The sequence below is a fragment of the Scatophagus argus genome, chromosome 3, assembly GCF_020382885.2.
Source record: "Scatophagus argus isolate fScaArg1 chromosome 3, fScaArg1.pri, whole genome shotgun sequence".
In the NCBI taxonomy this organism is placed as follows: Eukaryota; Metazoa; Chordata; class Actinopteri; family Scatophagidae; genus Scatophagus; species Scatophagus argus.
In genome coordinates this window covers 10,479,251-10,502,133 of record NC_058495.1, presented here as the reverse complement: position 1 = coordinate 10,502,133, position 22,883 = coordinate 10,479,251, and the positions used below count along the sequence as shown (strand labels likewise).

Genomic DNA, 22,883 nt, shown 5'->3' with positions numbered 1-22,883 from the left:
AAATCTACTCTCGTTGGATACTGCAAGTCGATCCCGCACGCGATTGGACAATGTCGACCACCGCAGTATTCTATTGGGTAAATGTCTTGTCAAACGTGGCGAAACGTTCCGCCTTCTGCCAATCTCATTGTTGATTGGTCAATTGTTTTAAAGCGCTGCACTATGACACCAGAGTTCTTTTTTGTACTACACATCAGTTTATGTTTGATGTTTGTACCAAATTCCGAACAACGAATGTAAATGGCCTGATGTTAACATTTCGACAAATCTCCAGAGTCTACTGATGACTGAAGACTGTCTTAAGTGATAGATTGTAAAAGTTCGAGAACATTGGCGACATCTTTTGTCTTAGCGCTCTTTCTCTGCAAACGTTCGGTATCAAATTACATGCAAAAGAGGAATGTGACGATGTGAAAACCATGTGGCCACTCCTCCCTTCTATATTTAACACTTTTAACGAAATGTGTTCCTGCTTAAGTGTGCTTACACTTTCACTATTTACAAACCTGGTAAACGGTTCAATCTCTAACACACAAATCATATTTAATTCATTATTCTGTTACAAAATGATAATCCAGATGCATGGCATACAATGCACACACAGGTATACATCCATTTTAGAAATTCAAAATACCTTTCAGATATTACAGTTGGAAATTGAATAATTCTTTCATATCAACATAAACATGACCTAACTTAAAAGGTCTATATTTTTAAATGTCATTATAGTTGTTGAAGAACAATCCACAAACAAACTAGCTGTCTGTTTCAAACATTATTTGATACAAGAAGAAAAGGGGGAAAAAAGATGTTCCACATTCTAGCTGAGGATTGACTAAGCAATAAATATGTTGCTTTGTGATTTGTGAGTGTATCAGACACCGGGGTGTAGTGTGTGGTGCAGTCAGTGTGTGCGCCTGCCTACAGTAGGTTACTTTATGGCATGCGTTCAGTTACAGCTAATGTCACTAAAGGTGAAATGAAGGGCTGTACAAATCTGAGGTAAGGTCTTAATCACAAAATGGCAGTGACATTTACAAGAATATATACATGTGCACTAACACAAGACTGAAAAATTAGAGCTTGCACTTGATGAATACAGCGTCTGGTTGTATTTGATGGCAAATTGAAGTGATTTGCCAGACCTCAGAGGCCTTTGATTTTTTTGAAAACAGCATATTCTTTAATTCATACTTTAACCATAACTAATAAAACGTGATTTAAATGTAACATTCCTTCAAAAAATGTTTCCCCTATTCCTGTTGATTAAAAACTCTTTGCTCTTGTTGGGAAATTATTGTCTGATGTCCCAAACTGGCTGTTTTCTTCCCGTTCTCCTTCAGAAGTTATTTGAGGTGAAGTTTCTGTGCCATCACTGCACTCGCTCGTTCAACTGTTAAACCAAAGGAAGTGGCAACGTAAAACCTTGCAGGCCCTGAAGTCTTTAAATCTGCATATGGCCAGCGTCTCCTTTTGACCTGAAAAGAGGGAAAAAAGATAATCACAGGTAAAATCTACAAACATTGTGTCATCCCTTCTGATCAACAGTAGAATTCCTCAAGTATAAACAAAATCATTTGACCTTAAACCACCTTATTTGCCACACCTGTCACTGTTCCTACCCACATGCAGCTGTCATTTATTTTCATAAAGTTTACCTGTCACATAGTTGACAAAGCAACAGTGTAATTTCCACTTGCTTAACTCACATGTACAAAACATATTTGCATGTTCTCAACGTGATATGACACCAGTGTGATCTGGATTTCAAATGTTTCTCGTCACACAGCCTTACTTAATGTTTGTATGCTGAACTTGCCAAAACACACCCAAGAAAGATATTTTGGTGAATATTTTTCTAGTGTCACACATCAAAATGTGTGGAATCAAAACATATAAATATAACATATAAAACATTTAAACTCTCCACGGACACACTTTCACAAATGTAAATACCTGTATTTGTAAAATTTTAACACATGTAAATACCTGTATTTTTAGATTTTTAGATTTATACTTATCTTGCTTTTGTTTATTCTATTTTTATAGCTTTCACTTTTCTTTCTTGGTCGGGAAAACTGCAAGTGCAATGTCTGTACGAAAAAGAATTTCCCTTCGGGGATAAATAAAGGAATTCTGATTCTGATTCTGATAATTAAACTCACACAACAGTGTAGAATATTAATAAATTATCAACTTACTTTCAAAGTGGCAAAGACTGACAGAGACAATAATTGTTTGACAATAATTGCTCTTTGCTCCATCAGTAAAACATATTCCACATTGAATTCTCAACATTGTTGTGTCATTTATTGAATGATATCTTCAGTTTAATGAAGATCACATGTGGAAGAAGATCTGAACTGTCTGGCCCAAAACAACATTTTTTTTTTCACCCTTCCACATTCATATCTTCACACAGTTGTTTCTTCAGCCTCTAATTCTAGGGCCTCCTCAGACCTAAGCTGCCTCAGTTATCTTCTCCTGGCTATGTTGAATAATGTTCAAACCGTTGATTTTGAGGAAGCCTTCAGGCCCTCTTTAGTCATTCACCTCACATTCATCTTAAATATAATTATGAAGACTGCAATTACATACAGAGATCAAAGGGCCGCGTGTCAGTGTACTAGCTGGTTATTTATTTTCTGTCTTATATAAGGACATTTATTCATTTAAGCTGAAGCCATTATATGGCCTGGTGACTATACCGCAGAAGTGGAAAAAAAAGATAATCATATTGCATTATTCCCAGCATTTACTTCATATTGTGTGGTTCAAATTAAGACACAAAGCAGCAATGAAAGACATTATCACACTTGACTGCACTTGAAGATAAGGGGTATTGCATAAACTGTTAACCTTTTATTTAAGAAATGAAGACCATGCGGTGAGTGCAGAGCTCTGAAGCAGATATCAACAATGTAATGGCCTCAGTGTGTGCTGAAACTTCAGAAGATCCATGGGAGGAACGGAGGAACAGTCTAAAAAGCAGGCATTACTCACTCTCACTCTGTAACTGGAAAATGGGAGCAATCAGAGAGAGAGGGGGAGTGTTTGTGAGATCATTTCCTGTCTGTTTTTTTTTCCCGTGTATGCCCTCTTCAACATATTTCCATGTGCCACCAATATGTTGCAAAGAAGAAAAAACCTATCTGTGGGCAGCCTGCTCATTTTGCAGGTAAAGAAGTGAACCAAACTGTTGTAGTGTGTTGGACAGTGAAGGGAAGTTAAAGAACAGATGCATTTTATGTAGTGACTTTTATTAACTTCTTATTTGCCAACAACTGGAGTGTTTACCACAATTTCCACAAGTATGAACTGGAAAACTTTTTTTTATACTAGTCAACTTCATGGAACCACAAAAAGCAATACTGTATAAAAGAAAAGCCTCTTTGTGTTCACAATGACACGTTTGAAAGTAAATGAAGTATTTTGCTTCCTTTCCCATAGCCTGAGGAAACACTTCTTTGACTGTTCAACTGTTCACTGCTGTGCTTGCAGGTCAGTGGATAAAGGATATAGAATGGGAAGTACAGCACCTAAATTTCACCTTAATTTCTTTAGGACAAAGGACTGACCTGACTTGAGGAATGTCAGTGCTCGGGGGTAGAGCAAAGTGGGGCCCATCAAAGAGCAGAGGTCAGGATTAGGCGGGGGAAGGGTCCTTATAATTGGAGGGATCGGTGGGGGCAAACTGAGCTCTTTTGTTTTGAACAGCAGTGTCCTGCATGGTCTGGCTGGCTTTCTCTGATTTTCAGAGCACAACATAAATTTGACTTCTCACAGGAATTCTTCAGTCTAATACACAGGGAGGGAGAAAGCGCGTTCATATAACTGATCCATAATTAACACAATTAAGTACAGTCACCGTTGACAATGAAGACATGTGCATTTGTAGCGTGGCCACGAGACCTCCAGGGGCTCATGCTGTATTTTAAAAAAAACATCTGCAGGGATGTTCCTTAAGTAATTATTTTGACCAAGTGTCACAGTAAATGTGTGATAGACACACACACACAAAATAAAGTTTCATCTATTTTGAAGGAAACAGCACTGAATGTATGAATATTGTTGTGAGATGTCTTTTCCGCAAAAGCAAAACATTCTTTTTTAGTTATTGTGTGACATACGGAGCAAATACTTGAAGAAGCAATAAGAAGATACACAAAAAATAAAACAATAGCAAGACTACAACTGCAATGAATAACAAATAAATAAGTACATAAATACATAGATGGGCAGTATGATAATTTAATAAATAATAATACATAAAATAATAATTGAACAAAATAATTTCACATTCCAGGGTTAAATAAAGCTTTCACTTAACATAAGCATAAATCAACAATTGAAATGAATTGTTGCATAAATTGTTTACATATAAAGACTAATGCAGGAGTAAAACATAAAAGAATGTAATCTATTAATTGTACTGTCCGCAGTCAATAGTAGAATTAAACAGCTTTTTTTAAAAAAGAGTACATAACAAAGAAAACAAAAGAATTCACATCAGTTATGTGTGAACCCATGTATTTATACATACTGCATTGAATCAGTATGTATAAATACATATACTCAACAAAACAATAAAACTAAAAATACAAGTCAGGAAAGAAACAAAAACCAAATGTATATGCAACACGGAACAGTAATGTGAAAAACTGTATCTGAGTTAACAGAAACACACATAATGTAAACCAAAGCTCCTCACAGAGACGCGGTGCCAAGAGATCCTGAAATCCTCTGGTTCTATGGTTGATGCTGCTGTGGTTGACGTGTCTCTTCAGTGTCACATGGATTAGCCTGTAGGTGCTTTGACAATGTGGAAAATGTGTTTCTCAGTGCTGCAAGTCCTTTGGTCTCTGCACACTCTGGATTTAAAGTAGAGTTTACCACTGTCTCAAGCCAGTTCAAAAATGGACATTGGATTTATTCAAGGATGTGCGTTGTCTCCTTCCCTATTAGCGATAATCATGGGCAGGATGTAAGGTGCAGCCAAAGTGTGGAGAATGTTTCTCTGTCAATGTTGGATTTGCCAACCTTGTTGCTTCTGGCTCTATTTCGGATCCCACAGGAGCCGGCTGCTACTGGGTGTAAAGTAACCTCCTAAACTGAGGCTCAGGATTCCGTCCAATAAAGGATGTCTTGTCCCAAGCTAAGGGAAAGCAACCACCCCATGCAAAGGAGTTCAGATATTTCAGGGTTTCATTATTAATGAATGTGGGTGGAAAGGATTATGAGATGAGAGCAGGTAAAGTGCATCAACTGCAGTAATGCAGCCATTGTAGTGGACTGTGGTGCTGAAGACAGAGCTGAACCATTTGGTGCAGTTCTTGGACTTTAATTTGAACCTGACCAAAAATCATAAAGTGAATACAAGCAGCTGAAATATTGGAAAACTGCCAAACTTCACACTGGATAGCGTAGAACCCAGGACACAACCCAGAACAGACCCTGGTCCTACCACAGGGACAACATCTCCCAGCTGGCATTGGATCGCTTGGCGGGAGTGTTGGACAACACTGCTGGGGATCTGTCTATCTGTGTGTGTGTGTGTGTGTGTGTGTCAGAGAGAGAGAGAGAGTGAGAGAAAGAGAGAGAAAGTTTGATCTTATTTTTGTACATTCAATTGAGTGTCTATCAAAGAGAACTTTTGATTCATTCAAGTCAGATAACCTAAGTGTTTTAAAACACTAAAAAAAAAACACTACTGTCTGTGTTTGCTATATGATTGATCAAAAATTATGTACTGATTTCTTGGCCAAAACATAATTATTTGCAACCTATTGCTGTTGGTACATTTTCTTATGCTCAAATTTAATATGTTAAGGGCGCATAATTCAACAAACACAGTAATACAAAATATAAACACAGATGTCAGTGATCAGATGGATATGTGAAAAATGTATGCATAATGTGTCATGGTATTATGTAAATTAAACATAAAAATGGACTCTAATTTACACTGCAATATTACACATAATCTAAAAATGTCCACTAGATTTCATAAACCTCAGCAGACTGTATTTGAAAGAGAAACAAAGTTTTCCCTCTGCTCTGTTTAAGTCCAGCTGTAGCTACTACCTTATTTATTTCACCTCTTAGCTCCACCCCTGCAACTGCCCTGCCAGAGAAAAGTGGAAATTTCCAGTAATTCCTCTGCTTTGCAAGAAAGGCTCCTCCTCCTCCTCCTTCTAGTTTCCCGCCTTTCACTCTACCTGCTCTTTCCTGCTGAAGACTTCATGGCGCTCTGCTGCTGAACCCTGCGATGTCTATGATTTATATAGTGCACTATTTCTCACATAAAACATAAAATAACATATTTTTATTTACCCAGCACCATCATTGATCTATAAATTATTGTATACTGCCACAGAAATACGATCATCATATTGAGTATGTAAAAGATTTGAGTGTCATCTCTTATTTCAGTTGGATGTCAGCCAGACCCACAATACAAAAGTGTATTAAGTGAAGTGTTTTTTTTATATGTGTCATTTTCACTGATCTCTCAGTGGAAGAGCTTACTCAGCCGTTACTTTATTTACTATTTTGAAGATGTGTAGTATCTTGTTACCCTCTGAATAAATATTAATGGTTAAGATATGTGTAACTGTTACATTTGCTCTTGAATGTTGAACAAGGGTTGGTTGAGGATCACAGAACAGATGGCAGATTTGCATTTCTATTTCTCTGGCTGATCTGATATTCTGCTGTCTGGTTTGTTTCAGAAATACTGCATGCTATGTAGGTTGCCTACAACTGAGAAATGTGACGAGAACTTAGGAGATTATAAAGAAGGTGTGGCTCAGATACAGAAAACAAGATGATATCTGTCAACGTGTTTACAGCCTGAGAGGTCCAGGCTACCTTTACATTACATGGTTGTGGTTTCTTTCTTTTTTTAACTTCCTCTTGATTCAAGACCACACTGCAACCATGTACACATGAGCAGGTCTAATGCTTGATAGACAATTGTTTTAGATAAAGTGCAAAAACAGCCACGAGACAGCTGGAGTGGAGAAGTTTGAATGTGTTGATGGCATGAGCCACATTGACCTTAGACCCATTGTGAAGCACCAACAAAGAGCCATCTGCACAGCAACCAAAGCTCAGATGAGGGACTCGCACACAGGGGAACTAAAGGGGGGGTGGGACAATGACACACAGGGACCTGGAGAGTGTAAATAAAGAAAACAAATCAGTAATAAAGAAACATTTAGATTTGATGCCTGGAACATTAAAACAGTAGATGTTCATATCTCAGAGGTTTGTAGACGAAGAAGAAAACAAGAAGCCACTCAACATGTGAACCCAGAGAGTATATGGCTCTCTCCACTGCTGGTAAAGTGGAAGACAAGAGCTGCTGGCCTAATCACTCAAGAGCACATTTCCTGCCTCCTGCCTTATGAGATGAAGTCAGCTGAAGCTGTTCAAGGCTAATATTTAACCCAAACCTGTTCCTCAAACACAACAGGCATCTCATTCAGTCCTATGTGAATATTATTTTATAGTCCAATCAAAATTTTGTGTACTTTTTCACATGGAATATTGTGGATTACAAAATGGTGTAAAACAAAGACAAAATGGTGTCAGGGACATCTGTAAAAATCACAAATGTTTCACAGGTAAGACATGAGAGTCAGGATTGCTTAGCAACAGGGGTAAAAAAATTCTTGCAGCCTGTGTGATAACACAGAAACCGATCCTGCTGCCACCCAGCGGTGGACTGCCAGTACATGCTGGAGATGAACAGAAAATGATCAAAGGCTCATTTCTCCAAAGCATGCATGTGTAATAAGATGGAACAGCTGCAATTACCTGCAAGGTATAAACTCCATACTTGATGAAGGACTTGGCAGGAAGAAAGTGATAGGCTATCCTCTTTCCTTCCTCAACACTGTTCAAAAATATGTTCACCCATTTGATTGGCTGGAAAATGCACCAGTGGGTGGTTGCTTAGCAACACTCATGGGAGGGTGGGATGTGAATGGGAGGGTGTGAGTGATTGGGGGGATGGGGTGTGGGGCGTGAGTGTGTGTGTGGGGGGGGGTGTTCGTCAAGGGGATGAAGCATTCTGGGTGCAGGCAGACTGACTGGGGAAATACCTGGCACAATTCCCAAATAAACAAACGAGAGAGGGAGAGAGAGAGAGAGAGAGAGAGAGAGAGAGAGAGGACGAGAGGACAGAGGACAGGGGTGTAGTCCAGATAACAGTCTTGTGTAGAGATAAAGAGAACAAGGCATTTTATAAGTGCTACCAGAGTTCGTTCCTAAAACAGACCGGGGACAGGAAGTAGACCACATTTTACTGAAAACTTTGTCTTTGTTGAGAAGTTAACAAGATCTATTCAATACATTATAAACGTCTAGCTGCTTGAAACAATGATTGATGCCAGCATTCGTTTTTGGAGAGACTTGAGTGAAACTGAGAGAAACACTATGACTAGCATAACAGCACGTGGGCTGTTACAGCTGGTCCAACAGTTTGACAAGGAACAGATGAATAATCTGCAGACATGCATGTAGCTCCCAGATAACAATGTGGAGAAACACTACCTGTGCTTGCATGTTTTTGTTTGCACAGTTGGGTGTGTAAGTGTTTGGATTACTATTTCTTAATTAGGATGAGTTGAACTAAATACAGAGTCAACTGCCAGCAGGGCATACAAAAGAATGAGTAAGAAGCATTAAAATGACAAGAGATTATGAGGTGTGAAGCAGAAGGTGTGCTTGAGAATCGGGAAACTGTTGGGCTAAAGGAGGAGAAAAGGTGGAAAATGTGCTTATATGGAGAGGAGGGGTGCTGCTGGTAGGCGCAGCCTGCAGAAGGAGGTGGGCCTTAGAAATGGCTGATGCGGGCGGTCTCTACAGGCAATGAGGACTCTTTGTCATGAGTAGGAAATGAGGTTTCTGTTGTGATTAAAAGGAAGGTTTCTATGGCAATGTAGAGAGCCGTGTGCACAGAGAATTTGTTGGGAGTGGAGGGGGCTAAGTGAGAGTAGAATTTCAAAGAAAGCAGCCTCCTCCATCTCATCTCCCACCGCTGCCACCCCTCTGCTTTTCCACAGCACCCTTTTATCGCTAATAATCTGTTTTCATAGCCACACAGTTGAGACTGCAAAGGCGGTGTGTGTGTGTGTGTGTAGGGGATTATCTTCAGCAAACCAAGCCACTCATAAATGTAGCATAAATGTGTAGCAGTTTCACTTCCTGAAATTACAAATGTCAACATCTCTGCATAAAAAACATTAACAGATAAGCTGATTACAAAAAGCACAAGCTAAATAATTAACATAATGACCTGAATGTGTCTCTTTTTGGCTTTGACAGGTACACTTCTGTCAAATCAAACCCTTTCAGTGTACAGCACACGACAAAAAAAGAAAACAAAAAACACCATGATGGTATCAGAGTGAGCTGTAAAACCTAAATATAGACAAGATGCTTTGTTAATTGTTTCACTGAGCTGTTGTTAAAAATATGTTTCTTAAAATAAGTTCCTCATCCTGACGTTCGCTTTTGTACAGAGGAAGTTGCTCTCCGCACAGTGACTGCCATCTTTGCCCCAACACAGGCTCGCTCCAGGATGTTTGGATAAGATGACATTTGAAACTCCTGAGGATCAAAGTGAAGTTTTCACTGACTGCTTTAGAAAAAAAGATACATGGGCACACATGGGAATAATATGGTAATTTGCCTCATATGCCCATGTTAAAAAAAAAAAAAAAAAGGTAAATGGGCTAATGTTAATGTTTGTAGTGTGTATGAACGGAGAAGTCATCTGATAGAAAGCTAATTGAGTACGGTTGGTTTAATAATGACACAGAGACAAATAAAATCTAAATAACTGATCATGATGTACTAAAATAAACTGGAAAAATTATTATTATTTCTCCAACAAATGTGTTCAAAGTCAGTATGTACAATAAAGAGAAAAAAGCTTCTCACCTCCTTCTTGGCAACAGACCCAAGGTCTCAGCATACCAATTATGATTACAAAAGGTTCTGCTGCCCCCAACCTTTCCTTTTGAGCATAGCAGCGAGCATCATGTAAGGAAACGCTGCCAGTGAGGGAGGTCTCTACTGAAACCAGATTGCATAGTCAAAGCCAGATGGCAAGTCACACATCAAAAGGACGGCTGGTTACCAGAGTCTGAAAAGGCATCTTTATAGCTCAAAATGTAATTAGTTACAACTAAACAAATCACACCAAGATACAATATACAGGCCATGCCAATGATTCATCATAAAAGGCACCACACACATAACATAATTAAGCTTTAAATGTTTACGTGTGCAAGCTGCTCCAGCTGGCGCCATCAGCGGTCATGATCATTGATCTATTTTACAGTAAATAATGAAAGCAGGCCCTTCAACTGTGGATGAAGATCCCCTTTTTATTACGGGACACTGATCGGGTCATTATGTCAGATAAGTGGCTCTTCCAGGGAGCGGCGTCTGCCATCAAACTGCTGACCGATCTTTGATGCTTTGGTGGTTGCCTGCTGGACCGAACTCTCTTTCTGTAGAATCTATAAATCAAATCCAGAAAACTCAAATGAACAAAGTTCCTTAAAAAAGTGATCATGACATAAGCCATACATAATCACTCAAATGTACTGCACTAACCCCTTTCATTATTCTTTTGCGAAGTTCCTCCTGTGAAAGGGGCTGTTCTTCCTCATCAGTGACAGGAGACTCTTCTGCATCATAATCCACACTGTGGAGTCCAACCAACACACTCATCAACCTGACATTCAAAGTGTTTAAATGTATATATAGAAAAGCAAACAAACAAACAAAAAAACAGCTAAAAGGCCCACTTCTTGATTGCAGGCTGGATGCTAATATTCTGCTGAAGCAGCTCTGGATTTTGACCCAAAAGGAATTTGGCCAGGTTTTTTGAATTGTAGTCCTTTTCCAGATTCTGAAGAGGAAGAAAAGAAAGTAGTGTGAATACAAAAGGAAGGGATGTAATAGAGAGTAGGACAGGGCCACAGGCTGACAGGATACTTTTGAACTGAGGAAAGCTTGTATGGTGAGCAGCTCGTTGGTCTTCTGTTCCACCAGACCCAGGAAGGACATGATGTTGTTTTCACTGATCCCTGTAGAGGAGCCCAGCGTGTCTTCTATTACAGAGCGGTCGCATTCCAATTTAGAGAAGATGCTGTTCACACCTGTGAGTGGGGAGAAACCAGTCAGGAGCAACTACAACTGTCTGTGTGTTCTTGTGGAATACAAATACCCAGCCAAAATTGCAGCATGTTTCGTCTTAGTTGTAATAACTTGAGTGTGTATACTGATGAACATTAATTTACAGTATTTTAGTTGTCTGTAATTTTCTGATAATTCCATGAGAAGTTTCCTAGAAAGAAAAAACTTAAAAAATATTATATATATATTTGAGGCAAATTTGGGAGAAAATAGAGGATTAACTGACTAACTGAAAGACTCCAGGTTGTGCTATCAATCATCAATCAATGGATCATGCTAAGTAAAGCCTGCCTCTGTTTCCCAAGTAATTACTATCAAATGACATCTTGCAGGGAAACTTCCTAGGAAATTATTAAGAAATTACATACCCATAAAAAGAAGTGTTCCCAAACCTGTTTTAATCTCATCAAGGACTTTGCTTATGATGCTGGCTTGGTTTTCATAGTCCTCAGCTTGAGACTCGGTTTTCTTTTGCTGCTCATCAATGTCTCTCAGCAAAGAGCAATGATCATTCTCCCTTTGCAAACCTGATACTCGAAACTGCTCAATTTCTGCTTGTATCTGCAGATTCAAACATTTCAGCATAAACAGATAAATATATAGATTCTTGATACATGCAACTACATGCTTCCTTTAATCCACTTCACAAAGGACTGCTGTCAGAGCTGTCCTCTTTAAATTTTATCATAACCCTCTATTGCATCAATTATTACTTAAACATGACAAAATGCTTTAATGTGTTTCATTCATAATACAAACAGGACTACATTCTTCTTCATTCAAATGAACAGAACTTCAATTGTTAGATGGAATGTATGGTAATATTAATACTATAATAATATACTTAAATGCACCTGTAATAGGACACAGTGACATATTTTTTCCTTCCATATTACTATTTAATTTCATTTAATCATTTCATTCAATATCATTCATTTCATTTAGACATCATTAACATTTTTTTTGAACAAATTAATAATAATTCTCCATTTTGACCCAATTTCACCCCTTGTCAGAAGATCCCTGTCACTGTTGAATCAGAGGAACATGAAACAATCGGAGCAACTGCTCCTCACAATATTTCCTGTTTAATTTAATAACTTTCTTTGACTATAATTCATTGCATTTGGTCATCACAAACATACTTTTCAATCAAATCTCACTGCACAAAGACACACACTAAAGGATGAAATATCTGATACCACAACCTGTTTTCTTGGTTCTGCTTGTGGCTCTGTATCTGTGCCTGACTCTGACTGCAAACTGTCACTGCTCTCATCCAGTTTCACGTCAACATCCTTCTCCTCATCACTGTCCTCTAGCTGGGTTGGATGGGATATTGTAATTAAATCTGCCAGCATTATGAATTCTGGTGGTGTAATTTATATTCCAGACAATTACAATTACAAAATATCTAAGATCACAAAATATTTATAACATTTTTTTTCTCTTTTAAATGTCATCAAAGTTGTAACCACAGCCTCAGAATAGCCTAGTGCTATGAAGGTCATTTAGAATCCAATTATATACAAACATGAAAATGAACTGTTTGTAGACTACTATGTCATATGACAACAAATTCAATGTACCATCTTACAAAAAACATCTACACTGGTTTTGAAGAAGAAAATTCAAAGTTAATTCACTCCAGATAGTATTTCACTTTCCTTTTTTTAAAAGAAATTTTGCCAAAATGTAGAACAATTTGTCAATTTTTGGAGCCCTCATATCATGGTCCTCTTAGTCTCACATGGAAAAGTCTCCATATAAAAGGTACAAACAGGGTTTCCTGGTCGTGTAATGTCATGTGTATTTGTCCTATCAAAATAAAAGATCCCATTTTCACGCCTAAACAGTAAAACGTGAATTCTAAATTACTACCTTTCAGTAAAACTGAGATAAAGAAATTGTTACCGTATGACAACACCATGCAATAGAGGGTAAATCTCATCAGAACTCAACTGGATTTTGAAGTTCTTAATGCTGCTTGCCTTGTGAACAAGAAATTGAGAACATTCTACCATTCTACCACAGTCAAATAGAGGAAGGATACTCACCTGGCTGATTTGATCACTTAGTCCCTTGGCCTCATTGTTTTGCTCATTTACAAAATTAAAGAGTGCAAAGTTCCGGTCTTCGACTGCACAGCAAAACAGCAAGACAGCAGTGAGATGTATTTAAATCTTCTGAACTGTGACTGATTATATATTATTAAAGTAGGACTTTATACAAGAGATATTTTTCTAACACACACTGAAACAGATCTAGTCATAGTGTACAATTTGTCGATTTTGTTTTTAATGATTATTATATATTCATGAAGATGGGTATGTATGAGTATCAAATAGCCACATTTTGCTGCTAAGACTTACCCTGGATGAACCTGGTGACCAGCATGTCCAGGTTGTCCTCCCCTGTCACAGCCTGGATCCTTTTAAACACCTCCTCAAGAGCGTCTAGTGACTCTTCCCCCGTGTCCATCCTCCTCTGCTCCTTCAGCTCTGACACTGGGGCAAATGAACAATATTATCATCATATCAGTATCATCAAAACTTTGTAAGAGCAGCACTGTCAGAAATACTATTACTACTAAGAATGATGAAACAAAAATTTTTCTTAATCACATATTCCTCATTAGTCTGACTGCCGATATTTGGCAAACTTAAATAGATAATAGGGATTAATGACCTATAATGGGTCCCAACACCAGGGGGCGATAGCGATGTTTTGGCTTCACGTTTGGTGAGCGTCTATGTCATCTATCCTTATGTACTGTATACGCATGTATAATATATACAAATAAATAAAAGCAAAAGTAAATATATATACAAATATATTAAAATATTTAAAAGTTTTAGTTTATTCTAAACTTAAATATTTGTTTCTGTGTGTGTTGCACAAAGGGGCTACAACTTACATTTCTGCGATGAAAAATAAATAAATAAATAAATAAATTACCTTGATTGGTTGATATTTTAAGTCTCATTCCCCTAAATGTTTACATCTAAATGATATCTGTATTTTTGTTACTATGCAGCACTCAGTTCAAAATCAGATCATACAACTTTAATTTACACTGTGTGTGTCCCATCTCGTGGCCATCATCCTGCCTGCTCCTCTCACTGCACTTGGTGGTCATGAAGTCTTTCAGGCTACACTCATGTGCAATAATCCTCTCCAGTTCCTTCATCTCAGTGTTGTACTGGTCAAGATCCTTCTCTGCCTTCTCTCTCATCATGGTGATCTTGGACTGAGCCTCCACCCTGAAGCAGAAAACTTTATACATAAGATATTCACAGACGAAGACTGTGAGGGGCATATTACAGTGCTGGTTTTTACTACATAACTGTCTGAAATCTGACCTGGCGTCATAAGCAGCAGTGGAAAGGTTGACAATTTCCCCAATTTTCTTACGGACATCGTGAAGTTCCTACAAAGTTCAAGAATCAGTGCAGAGATATGTATTTGTGAATGTAAAAACTCGACTAACAAGCTTAGTAAGAAGAAGCCTAAACAAAAAAAGCCAAAAGTTGTTTGGGGCCTTGTTTCTGAATCACCTAAGGTATGACCTCTGACCTTTTCCAGCCTGTTTTGTAGTTGCTGGAAACGGACACGCTCAATGTGAAGAGACTGCAACTCCTCTCTCAGGTGTTTGTTGCTAGTCAGTTGCTCATTGAATCGAGTCAAGGCCTGGGCAGGATATCAAACACACACAAACTTTGAAAAAAATACAATGCAACATAGAAATATGTGATAAAATGCACTTGTGAAAACCAGTGCTACTGAATGACAAAAAGCAACAACATAACTTCGACATGACACGATAAGTGATGTGTTTGTTTTCTTGCTTTTGTGGTATTGAGTTTCATGACTCACTCTGTCAAGTTTGTATTCCAAAGTGCGTATGGCCTTCTGAGTTCGCCGCTGCTCAGACCTTTGTGTATCACTAGTGCCAGCCTCCCCTTTTCTCAGGTCTGCTAGCTTCAGCTGCATGTTGGCAACCTGCCCACATTACAGACACATGACATAATCTGTGGACTGTGTCCTAAAATATCAGTAAACATGAAATGACACTAAAATTAGTGACATGTAGAGAGAAAATAACTACATCACCTCTTTCTCTACTGCTTTTTGGCTCTGCCTCTCTTTCTCTATCGCCTCATCTACAATGTCTTCCTGCTCCCGCAGAGCACAAAGACTCTGTATGTCCTCACTGTCCTGTTGTTGGCGTGAAAAGCTCTTACACGCAACAAGGTTTCGCTGTAGCTCCTCCTGTTCCTTCAGCAGCTTGTCCATCTCCTGCCTGTATCCACAGCACATATCAGGTAAATATAAAAACTCACACAAACACTGTTGAAAAGACCATATAAGTGTAGTGGATATTCACTGTTGTTTGCGTATCTGCTCCCGGGCCTGAATGTTGTAGGCCTGCCGATCTCCTTCCATGACCCTGAACTGTCTCTGCAGTTTGTCCATCTCTGTTTCTGCTTTAAAAACATCACATACATATTGTTATTTGTTTAAAGCATGCAACTACTAGAGCCCACCAACATCTAATAGTTAATAATAACAATACAACCAGTACCATCAGCATCCATCTCACTGCTGTCTGAGCGGGCACTTGTAGCTGATCTTCCTCGGGGCATGGTCACACTGGGCTCCCCTTCGCTAGATAAAAATAAAAAATTAAGTGATGCTGCTGTTATCAGAAAATGCTGATCCCCTACTGGGCAAAATGTCATTGTCCTCTGATAAGTTTAATCAATCTTTACTCTATATTTAGTGTGATATGCAGCCTTAAACCCTAAACTGAAAACTGAATATGAGACTAATCAAGTTAAAACCGTGTTTTATTTCAGTTATTACTTGGAGGCAGCATTTGATTGGTACTAATCTTGCGTGGATATTATATCAGTAGTGTACGGCTTAGCTTAATTTAAAAAAACGAACTAAATTTATTTTTTCAAAACAGCGACAAAATGCTATTGACAAAGTTCTTTTTATCTCAAGAAATTTCATTAAAAATACATTTGAAAATAGTTTTTGTAGATATCTTATTATATATGCTATTATTGATATTTGAGTCAGAATGCGTCTTATAGGACAACATAAAATATCAAGAAAGTGCAAGAAAAGTGCAAAAAGCAAGACGTGTGCAAAAGTTTCAACAATGTAAAGGGTTTATAAATTAAAAATCAAATCTATCTTCACATGTGCACACGTATTGGCTATTGTATGCACACGTGTGATTAATTAAACTTAGATATTTAATTCTAGATTCTAGAACTCATCTGGGTAGGAGAGACCGATAAAACTACCTATATCGCGCATTATTAGCAAGTTTTCAAGGCTAGCCAAACCAAATAAAGCAGCCATGGCTCTTGCTAGCTGTTAAGCAAGATTTTAGATATTTAGTTCGGTTTTAATAACACGAGAAGTAACATGAGAAAGGTAACATAAAGTGTCTGCTGTTCAGGACAAATAAAAATTTATCTCACCTGTTGAAAGATTACAGTGTGAAAACGTACTGTCACTCCCCGGTTACACAGCAGCCTGAGTTGTTAGCAACGGTTGCTTAGCACGTGGGGTTAGAGTCCCTGAATTCCGCCTCTCAGGCATCAGTGACATTTTCCGCCAGGTTGAATGACATACTTCATGGGCACGATTCAGTCTACAAGTCATAACGTTAAAGTGATTTGCACACGCCATTGGTACAAATACCAAGGGAGGTTGGCACCAAGTGGGCGTACGGATTACTTGGCTGAACGACGAGGAGCTCAATAAATACAAGGCGACGTGAAGTAAATGATCCAACTGTAGCTAAATCTTTATATTATGTTGCTTAAACTACCCCACAGTAGACAATATGTAGTTACAATTAGTTCCACAGTGGCCAGCCACAACATTTAAAATATTGTTTACAGTTATGAGATTAATAATGACATGTCATAAAAAAATGACAGGGCCTTCGTGATAACTTTTTAAACTTTTTAAACTACATTTCGATAACAAGCTAATACTTATTTTGAATGAAGGATATTGCTTGTTTTATTGATTTAAAAGATACACATAGCCAGTATATGCAGTGTCTTACTGACTGCAACCAAATTTCAAAGAAATAAACAGCAAATAAAACTGCTTGATTCTTTTTTTTTCAATTGTCTCTTTATTGTTATCCTTGTTCTGTAAACCTCAGTTATGTTATAAAAAGGAAAATACAAAATCGACTGCAAGAATCAGCCTACCGTGGTCTCCTTCTCTCTACCTTCTCAAAAAAAAGTAAAAGGACTCATATCATGCAAAGGGAGTGAATGGATTGATGAATAAAAAATTCTATGTCTCCAACAGACAGAAAAGAAAAAATAGTAAAGATGATTTTTTCATTATGGAAAGCTTTACAACCAATGATACTATGAGTCAGATTCAACAATCAAATGTGCCTTATCTGAAAGAAACATTCAAATTTGACAAAGCATTGAAGTTCATTTGTCTGATTCTGTTTGTGTCTGTGGTTCCTCCTCAGATGGTGTTGGTGGGATACCCTCTAGGAAGGTACAGAAGTATTTTGCTGTATTGAGCTCAGGTTTTCTCAACAGCAAAAAGCATTTCGGGAAGTAGTAGGCTGCCATCAGCCCGAAGTTGCTTATCAAGGTGAAAGAAACATGGACGATTGACCTGTATTTGTCATTCAAGCCTATGTAGATTGGAATAAATGTCACCCAAATCACGCAGTAGATCAGTGAGGAGAAGGTGATGTCCCTTGCAAGGTTGTACTGATGAAGGGGCTTTACTGCCATGAAGGTGCACATGAATGATATAAGGGCCATTGCACCATTGAAACCTTGCATTATGGCAAATCCAGACAAGGGTGACACTGGACATGAAAGAAATGTTTTCACAAAGTCAATTTTAATATTTGCCACATATGTAGACAGAGAGGGCCCTTCCTTAACAAACCAGCCGCAGATACCAGCCTGCACAGCACAGCAGACTACCACAAACATCCAGCTTCCAGGGCCTCTTAGTATATGCAGGTGAGAGGCAGCCATCTTTGGGAACTCTGTCACATACAATATCTGTTTGAAAAAAAGAGTTTGCAGCCTGATTACAATGTGCATCCCACAATGCAGTAATGCATTTTACCTGTCAATCCTTACCTGTAGTGAGATGGATGTGATAATGGAGAGGGCCACCGTTTGGAAAATGGCAGTGAGGGGCAACTGAAGCCGACACACTGTGTCCCCTGGCTGCCCAAGGAAGAGGAGCAGACTGAGGCAAGCTCCCATCAGACTTAACAGAGTCACAAAACTCAGGGCTCCCCCAGAGGCCTTCACCAATAGGGTCCTCCGATGTTTTAGAAACACAACACCCACTGACACCTGAGATATCAGCACCAGCACCCCAGCCAGCATCATTTCCAGAGCTTCAGGTGTGTCCCAGGATAAAAATTCAAAGGTTGGTTTAGTGCAATTAGTGCTACGTTCCAGAGACCATTGACCATTAGGGCACAGAGTGCACTGAATGTCCTCTATGAGTCAGAAAGCACAACAGGAAATTTTGGTTTGATTAACAAGCACACCATTTTGAAATCAAGTAAATCTTGACTGTTGGTTGTGCATGGTTTGATTTTATCACCGTTAATGTGATTGTGAATGTGATTTTAGCAAATGTGCTTATTCATTGTCTTGCAGAGGGTTAGATGAGAGGATCAGTACCACAAGACGTGACATGTTAAATAATCAGCTTTACAGGTGCTCGTAGGAGGATTTGATTACTTTTAGTCCCTGTTTCTGGCCTATATGCTAAACTAAGTTAACACGATACTGGCTGCAGCTTTATATTTGCTGTACACACATGAGACTGTGGACTCAATCTTCTCATCTAACTCTCAGAAAGAAAGCAATAAGAGTATTTCCAAAAATGTTGCACTACTCCTTGTATTTGAGAGGTTAGGAAACCGCATTACCCTCATGTGCCTGGTAAGTCCCTGGCAAACAGTCAATACAGTCAAAACAGCAGGAATGGAAGCCTTTGACTCGGCGGACCTGGCCTTTCTCACATGCTCCTGAGCAGGTGGACTGAGGAACCTGCAAAAGTTTTGGCATTACAGTTAGGATAAATAAGTAAATAATACAAATATTACAGGAAGTCAAACCTCATTGTGATTAGGTGGAATTTTACCACAAAGCTGTACATACAATACATACACATATACACAAAAATGTATATGTTACGGCATACTATGCGAGATATGTCAGCTGCTGTTTGAAAACGCAAAAGTTATTCTCAAGAAAGATGGTTGGTTGTTAAGCCTCATTCTCAGTTCATTAAATAGCACAAAATGTCAGTATTTGACCACCTAGGAATGAGATGATGAAATGATTTTTCCGGAATTGTTGACACCAAGAAAGGTCTCAAACACAGCAACATAAAGAGAAAATGCAGGCACAGGGCAAGGTCCTGGCATACCTTTAAGTTAATTTTCTAATAAATTGCTGAAATTACCTTTGAGTTTGGAGTGTGCCATTTGATGAGTGACATGTTCATGTCCAGTTGATTAAGAAAGCTTCCAACCTCTACGAAGTCTAAACCTGAGTCCTTCCAGACCCACTGAACCAAATTGTATCCTATGTTTGGGTTGCCATTACTATCAAATACTAAATGTGCACCATTTATGTCTACAGAGGTATTCCTTAAAGCCTGCAACAGCTGCAAAAGAAGATTTTATTTGTTATTAAATTTCAGTGTCGAGGAAAAGATATCAATTACAAATGAACTGTAATCACCAATATAAGAGACAAAATAAATCACCTTCCATGGATAGATTTTGGTTTTGGGTCCATGCACACAGGCAGTTGAATTGCATCCCAGCAGGGTGTGCAGTGCCTGTGCCACACTGTAGATGGCAGCATACACACTGAAAGCTGTGCGCTGCAGTACAGGTTCTGTCACCAAACTCATGTTAGCAGGAGACAAGTTCCAACACTGTGGGCAGGGATTGAGAGGATTGATCAAGGTTGGTGCTGGATGAGACATGTGTACGTTCTCCTCACTCATTTTATTGAAGAGCTTTTCTGTGTATGCAGCGAGCAGATCCAGGGTCTGTGTCTTGTCAGTGAATCCAATTATTGTACCGATTGTTTGGATATTGGGGAGAGAGGTCAGTTGATTACTGATGGCCCAACTTGTGCTGCCAATCCACACACCCTTTATATTGCTCCTGATAACCTGGAATAGATTGGATTGGATGATTGGTGCTGAACGGAACACAACTATCAACCAGTAACATGAAATACTTGTCTGAAGGATTGTCCCACAATTGATAAATCTATGCTTCACTAACCTCTTTAAAAAAGAACTCTGCCTGGTCTGGGAGAGAAAAGACCACGACTACTCCAACGTTGGTTGCATTGATATTGTCGATGATGGTTTTGACTGCTGGTTCAGGGTCAGTGTATACCGGAATCAACCCCTGGTAGGCCACACAGATAGACTTATTTGCTGCTATTTTGGAGAATTCCTGCACGCCTCGTTGTCCATACTCCTCTTCACTGCCCACCACCGCCACCCAGTTCCAACCAAACTTTTCCATCAGAAGCACCATGACTTCCACTTGTCCTTTGTCACTGGGCACCGTCCGGAAGAATGACGGGTAGAGAAGCTTGTCACTGAATTTGTCACTGGTGGCGCCAAAGCTAATCTGAGGCGAGAAGATTAGTAAGAATATTAATACTATAGCACTTTTAAATTTTACCACACTGATGTTACCCAGCCCTATTATTGACACATAAATAAATAAAAAAGCCAAAACAATTAACGATTAACAATAACGAATGAACAAATGAATATTTTTCTATAACAGAATTTGCTTCTCAGTGAATAGAAGACAAAAAAATCAACTTCTTGTGGGATACCATAGAGTCAGATTTTTAGCTTTACTTTAAGATTTACTTCCAACATTAGGAATATTTTTAAAGAAGTGTAAAAGAAGAGTATGGATGTGTGACTGGCCATATTTTAAACCAAACCTGTGGCATCAGAAAAAATCCCAGGAGTTTTCCTATGACTGACACCATCTCTGAGTTATAAGGACCGATCACGGCTGATATACTGGTCTCATAATTGGTGTAATTGCACTCCACAGACAGTGCTTTGTTAGATTTTGTAGTGAGGAAGGAGATAGTAGGCTTCACAATGACAGCAGATTGTTTGCAGGTGTCATAGATTTCATAACCCAACTTGATGCCAGGGAGGACAGACTGGTTTGCGTTGATCTCATCCACTGCATATTTCATAACAAGAGCGAGGCCCAGTCCATAGTCATTTAAACTGTGGGACCACAGGCAGAAAAAATGGAAAAGTAGAAGGCTTGTTAATCAAGTTAAGCATACATACTAATTCAGAATCTCAAATAATATGGTAATTATTTCACCCTAAATGCTGTTTTATATAACCCATTACCTTTCACAGCTGATGTTGTTAGGCTCTGTCCTCTGGCTGAGGTTGCTGGTGAGCCGGTTAATGGGAAAGAGTCCTCCAAGCATTATGTCCCCAGACAAATTGAAGAGATTGGTAGAAATATTGTGGAACCATTCAGGCGTACTGTTACTGCAGCTCACTCTAAAAGCCCAGCACAAAACCAGCAGAGCGACAGGTGCAGTCATGATGCAGATAAGTTGGAGATGGAGGCCCGAGTAACGAGGACAGTGTGCATGTGTGTCAGCACATCAGGAAATATTGCTGTATGCAAACTCACCTGAAAGCCCCAAAGCATGGTGTGGCTAGCACCTCCCTTCTCCAGCCACCTGAAGGTGTTTCATTTTATGTAACTGCAAATCATGTGAAATGATCCTTCGAATATTATATAATATTATAATGCATCTACATTTGTTGTATAAATACACATGAAATGGAAGATAACAAAGATCAACCCTAAACCTTTATAATGAAGATGCCTTTGAGTATTATTATCTGTAAAAACAATAGTTATTTTGTTTAATTTGCATCATTGTAATTTGGTTTTTTGACAGAACCTAAATTATGAAGGAAAGGCGGTAAATGGTGGCATCTTGTTTGATAGCATTGCATGTATGAAGGAAAGACTCACTTTTGCCCATAGTTTGTGTGTGTGTGTGTGTGTGTGTGTGTGTGTGTGTGTGTGTGTGTGTGTGTGTGTGTGTGTGTTGTACCAGTAGGTTTCATCTTTCCGGAGCATTTTCCTGACATTTGCTTGTGGTTTGCTCTTTGATTCTCTTTGGTGTAACTATCTGTCAGGAGATGAGCCCATAAACAAACTAAACTCCTTTTTGCTTACTCACTTTGATTTTTTTATCACTGCGAAACCTCAAAGTTTCCACTTTGCAGTTGTTAGTTTTTTTTGCGGGGTTTGAGAGAGGTTATACTACATTAACCCTGTTACTGCAAGCAGGGTGCCGTTATGAAAACTAGTCAAGACTATTGACCTAGATAGTGCTCATAATGCCACACATGCTAACATCTGTTGATCACAGGTTGTTTTTCTTGGTGTCATGTTTTACATTCACTTCAGTGTTTGTTTTGCATGAACCTTTGCATCCAAAACCAACCCTGAATGTTTGCTATGTATACACGCAAATTGACATACTTCCTCCCATTATATTTGCATGAATCTACAGTAGACAAAAACT

At 38.7% G+C, this 22,883-nt stretch overlaps 2 protein-coding genes across 4 annotated transcripts; both read right to left on the bottom strand.

Annotated features, from left to right (window-relative positions):
* Window positions 1-10,381: 10,381 nt before the first annotated feature.
* Window positions 10,382-15,891, bottom strand: odad1 (outer dynein arm docking complex subunit 1). 3 transcript variants are annotated; one of them, XM_046383345.1, is made up of 14 exons: window positions 15,803-15,891; window positions 15,605-15,701; window positions 15,094-15,520; window positions 14,794-14,907; window positions 14,580-14,647; window positions 14,293-14,480; window positions 13,590-13,724; window positions 13,275-13,357; window positions 12,426-12,539; window positions 11,610-11,778; window positions 11,017-11,180; window positions 10,827-10,930; window positions 10,633-10,723; window positions 10,382-10,535 (listed from the first exon to the last, which is right to left on the bottom strand). In XM_046383345.1, exons 3-14 carry the CDS (start codon window positions 15,208-15,210, stop codon window positions 10,431-10,433), a joined length of 1,452 nt encoding a protein of 483 aa, XP_046239301.1. In that variant the 5' UTR covers window positions 15,211-15,520; window positions 15,605-15,701; window positions 15,803-15,891; the 3' UTR covers window positions 10,382-10,430. The 3 variants fall into 3 exon arrangements, with proteins under 3 accessions (XP_046239301.1, XP_046239300.1, XP_046239303.1); XM_046383344.1 differs by having other exon boundaries at window positions 15,605-15,704; window positions 15,803-15,890; XM_046383347.1 differs by lacking the exon at window positions 12,426-12,539 and having other exon boundaries at window positions 15,605-15,704; window positions 15,803-15,890.
* A 1,496-nt stretch (window positions 15,892-17,387) lies between these two features.
* LOC124056180 (taste receptor type 1 member 3) lies at window positions 17,388-21,946 on the bottom strand. The gene is made up of 8 exons (XM_046383343.1): window positions 21,679-21,946; window positions 21,246-21,546; window positions 20,561-20,917; window positions 20,029-20,445; window positions 19,723-19,926; window positions 19,184-19,304; window positions 18,375-18,745; window positions 17,388-18,293 (listed from the first exon to the last, which is right to left on the bottom strand). Exons 1-8 carry the CDS (start codon window positions 21,879-21,881, stop codon window positions 17,700-17,702), a joined length of 2,568 nt encoding a protein of 855 aa, XP_046239299.1. The 5' UTR covers window positions 21,882-21,946; the 3' UTR covers window positions 17,388-17,699.
* Between the last annotated feature and the right edge of the window lie 937 nt (window positions 21,947-22,883).

Bases quoted from the DNA above. Each gene is read 5' to 3' on its own strand.
- odad1 (XM_046383345.1), bottom strand. From the start codon at position 15,210: ATGCAGCTGAAGCTAGCAGACCTGAGAAAAGGGGAGGCTGGCACTAGT. The intron at 14,648-14,793 runs GTCAGAGGTCAT...TGAACTTTGTAG, and splicing joins TACAAAACAGGCTGGAAAAG to GAACTTCACGATGTCCGTAA. The intron at 10,724-10,826 runs GTGGGCCTTTTA...TGGACTCCACAG, and splicing joins ATCCAGCCTGCAATCAAGAA to TGTGGATTATGATGCAGAAG.
- LOC124056180 (XM_046383343.1), bottom strand. From the start codon at position 21,881: ATGACTGCACCTGTCGCTCTGCTGGTTTTGTGCTGGGCTTTTAGAGTG. The intron at 21,547-21,678 runs GTAATGGGTTAT...GTGGTCCCACAG, and splicing joins AACAACATCAGCTGTGAAAG to TTTAAATGACTATGGACTGG. The intron at 20,918-21,245 runs GTTTGGTTTAAA...TTCTCGCCTCAG, and splicing joins GATTTTTTCTGATGCCACAG to ATTAGCTTTGGCGCCACCAG.